General features: G+C 36.4%; 1 protein-coding gene across 1 annotated transcript; it reads left to right on the top strand.

The window, feature by feature from the left end:
• LOC135204127 (cuticle protein CP1158-like) lies at positions 1–2,136 on the top strand. The gene is made up of 2 exons (XM_064234131.1): positions 1–157; positions 1,279–2,136. The coding sequence occupies exons 1-2, from the start codon at positions 146–148 to the stop codon at positions 1,879–1,881; spliced, it is 615 nt and encodes a 204-aa protein (XP_064090201.1). The 5' UTR covers positions 1–145; the 3' UTR covers positions 1,882–2,136.
• The last annotated feature ends 1,830 nt before the right edge of the window (positions 2,137–3,966 follow it).

Here is a 3,966-nt window from a genome sequence, read left to right as displayed (position 1 = left end):
GGAAGTATAGTAGGCATAAGAGGCGGAGCCCCCCTGCTTTCTTTTGGCAATATAAGCAGGAGGATGGACCCCGATAGGCGCACACGAATTGGTTCCTCAGTAGCCTTTGTACCTGAAGGAGTTCTGAGACCAGGAAGAGGTCGCCATGAAGTTCATGGTAGGTTCTCTCTCTCTCTCTCTCTCTCTCTCTCTCTCTCTCTCTCTCTCTCTGTTATCAAATAATGTTCACTGCATATTGTGACCATATATACGTATATATACATGTGTGTGTGTGTGTGTGTAAACTTCATGTTTACCACACTTAGTAACATTTAGATTGCGTAAATCGCTATGTAAGTATATTTCTGTGCTGAAATCCTACCATTACTAATATAAACAAAATATCGAAAAAATTGAAATCGAACATTTTATGTGCCTTTCATCAAAGACTTGAAACCAGTGCAATTGCTTCCTGGGGGAAAAACCTAGTACCTTACCTTTTGTGAAACAGAGGCCGAATCAAATTGGACGAATTGATATTGCTTTTGTCGCACTCGGCCTTTGACTACAACTGTTGACATCGGAATCACTGAATATCATTGGTTTGAATGGACAATTTCACGGGTAGTTCTCCGTTGTAAGGAAGGGTCGTTTTATTGCCCGGGGAAATTCTGACTCAAATTCCCACGAAAAGTTTTTTCTATGTGCGTTTAAATGTTTGCGTGTGTGTGTGTGTGAGGTCAGGAATGGTTATGTGCGCGAATGGGAAAAAAATCCATACGCGCTTTTACATATGAATTTTTTATGGCCCATCGTGCGTGTTGGTTGAATGAAATGACTGTGGTCACATTTTCTTTTCGTCTGATTGTTTACCTGTGGCGACTATCACTCATCTTTTGCGCAGTTACCATGTCTTTTTTCTTCTATATTTGCCACATTAAACTTTCTGTATAAGCATTATAAAGATCAGTAATGTTTTTGATGATTTATGATAACATTTTCCTTTATTTCTATCTTTGTTAGTTTTCATACAAACACTATATTTTATCGCTCTTTTCAAATGACTTCTCATTATCACTTGTCACTTTTTAAACAAAAAAGCAGTTATTCATTATAATGTCATATTTATAATTCTGCTCTCTATTTGTTAATCTATTTTTTGCCTAATTTTTGTATATTTATCCCGCCATCCATCACATTTTCATCGTATGCGTGAACTTCACTATCCATTTTTTTTTAAATATGATTTGTTTATAAAATAGCATTACATAAGAAAATTATAAAACGATGTCTTTTCAGATTGCATTATGTGCGCTGTTCGTCAGCGTGAATGCTTTGACATCAACCTATTTAGGGGATATAATTGGGCCGTCAGGTATTGTCAGAGAAGACGGAAGAACTATCCAGTTCACGAGGGAGGAAGCTGACAATATTCTGCTGGTTGGACCTTCGGGCATTCTAACACGGGATGGTCAAAATATCCAACTGAAGAGAAATCCCAACAGATCTAAACGCAGCTCTGGTTTCGTAACCCCCAAAGGAAACATTGGTTATTCAGGTATTCTGCGAGCTGATGGATCAACCGACTTATTCAGCCATGATGAAGCCCACAATATCCTTCTGATTGGTCCCTCTGGAATCGTCAGTAAGGACGGCAAAAACATGCAATTTACTGACGACCTTAGGATTGTTGGAAGATCCAAGCGCAGCGCTGCTGGTTTCGTAACCCCCAAAGGAAACATTGGTTATTCAGGTATTCTGCGAGCTGATGGATCAACCGACTTATTCAGTCATGATGAAGCCCACAATATCCTTCTGATTGGGCCCTCTGGAATTGTTACTAAGGATGGAAAAAACATGCAACTTACTGATGATCTGAAAATTGTTAACCGCCGTTCTTAGAAGAGCATTATCAAGTGAAATAAGACTCTTTCAACATAGAAAAAAATATTAATTAAGAAATTATGACTGAATGTGGATGTCCGTAGAGACTGAACCTGGTGCTATTTTAGGAGGAATGAAGCGGCAACTTCGAGAACAAATACATAGAAACATCTGATTATGTTATGACCATGTATTATTCTGTCATAAACTCACTTGGTGATACTTTAAACTTTTGTATAGATATTTTGAAAATATACTATATTTTGAGCATCATCGATGGCTGATAATGTTCTTAACCTAAACAGTAACCAAGTTCAATGAAAGTACTATTTTAAAGAAAACGTTGTTTATAACATCAAAAATAAACCATTACTGATTAATAAAAAGAGGACATATATACCTATGTGACTAGATAATTTAAACTGCTTCATAACTGAAGATATTTGACAATGGGGTGCTTTATGCTTGAGAGATGTTGAATTATTATTGATAAGTTTAATAGATTGAACCTGTGGTGTATGTAAAGGAAAGGAAAATCTTAACATGGTCTAGCCTGTATCGGTGTTAATATGCAACCTAGCTATACAATGTTCTGTACAGACTGAAGAATAGTTCATGTACAACCAAGAACAACAAAGAATGATAAGAAGTTGCAGCATCATCGAGGCTACAATGTTTATAATTGAGCAAAATGGAAATTTGGCTTCATCATCTGGAACTTGTCATTACCTGACACACTTGGACCAGAGACCAAGGCCCAAATATAGTTGATATAAACAGATAAATTTAAGAAAAATTTAACACTACTCCCATATGGCTAATTGCTGAGCCCCATGAAAATGTTGGCAATTCTGCTTACAGTCATGATAACAGACTGAGAAATGGTTTAAGGGGGTGAGGGAAGCCTGTTGAAGATTCCAAGGGGGTGGGGGGTGGGGGGAATCTGTCGCATGGCTAGACACCATGGGTGAGGAGGGGTAGTAAAGATGTGTAGATGAACCTTGAGACTCTTCATTAGTCGTGTCAGTGCCTTCGACTAAAGATTTAAGTGTTGACAAAGGAGAAACATCATAACTCGAAATTAGTAGGTCTTTAGTATGGCATTGATGACCATCGTTTTTGTGATGTTTGATTTTGGTAGGTTTAAATTAAACAAATCAGTTTGTTTCATTTCGTAATTATGCAGCTTATGCCAATTTTGCATCAAATTGGTAAATCAGTTTTCTCTTGCAAATACAAGCCCACGTTAATATGAAATCAAATTAATAATTTACTTGGTTATCGTGATTGTTCATTACATGCCAGTATTTATGAAGTAAAGCAATTTTCTCTCTGAGGCATAAAACACATGCCTGTTTCAAATGAAATCAGTCGGTGAATTTTTCTCTTGTAGGTATGAAACTCAGGCCAGTTTTAAATTAAAATAATCAGTCAAGTTTCTCTCGCAATTATGAAGCACATTCCAGCATTAAATTAAGCAAATGCATCATCCATATATAAATATACACACACACACACGCACATATATATATATATATATATATATATATATATATATATATATATATATATATATATATATGTGAGAGAGAGAGAGAGAGAGAGAGAGAGAGAGAGAGAGAGAGAGAGAGAGAGAGAGAGAGAGAGAGAGTCTGCTTCTGTCTATGTGATTGTCTTTAATTCAAAAATGATTTGAGAGCCAAATAAGAAAGTATCAGAAATGCACATAAGAACGATTGTTTATTGGACTGAAGCGGATTTCATAAGCAAATATTACAGAACCTTTAATAAAGAAACATGCAATGACGTCCAATAAATGCAGTGTGTCAATTTAATTTTACAGTGATTTTTTTTCTAAATGTTATGATATTGGTTTTTATATGAATCTGATTATTCGGCGAGTAAACTTAAGTTTCAAAAGATTGCTTGAATATGAAACTTATTCAAGTTTAGTTACGTTCTCTCTCTCTCTCTCTCTCTCTCTCTCTCTCTTTTTCTCTCTCCTCCTCTCTCTCTCTCTCTCTCTCTCTCTCTCGTTTCCCCCCTTTCATATAGGCCTTATTCGATGATACGCCATAGGAATTGGAAGAAAGGTCCTTAGCC

Source organism: Macrobrachium nipponense, chromosome 44 (assembly GCF_015104395.2).
Source record: "Macrobrachium nipponense isolate FS-2020 chromosome 44, ASM1510439v2, whole genome shotgun sequence".
Lineage (NCBI taxonomy): Eukaryota > Metazoa > Arthropoda > Malacostraca > Decapoda > Palaemonidae > Macrobrachium > Macrobrachium nipponense.
The sequence above is the reverse complement of the archived record's forward strand: the minus strand, read 5'-3'. Positions and strand labels throughout refer to the sequence as shown.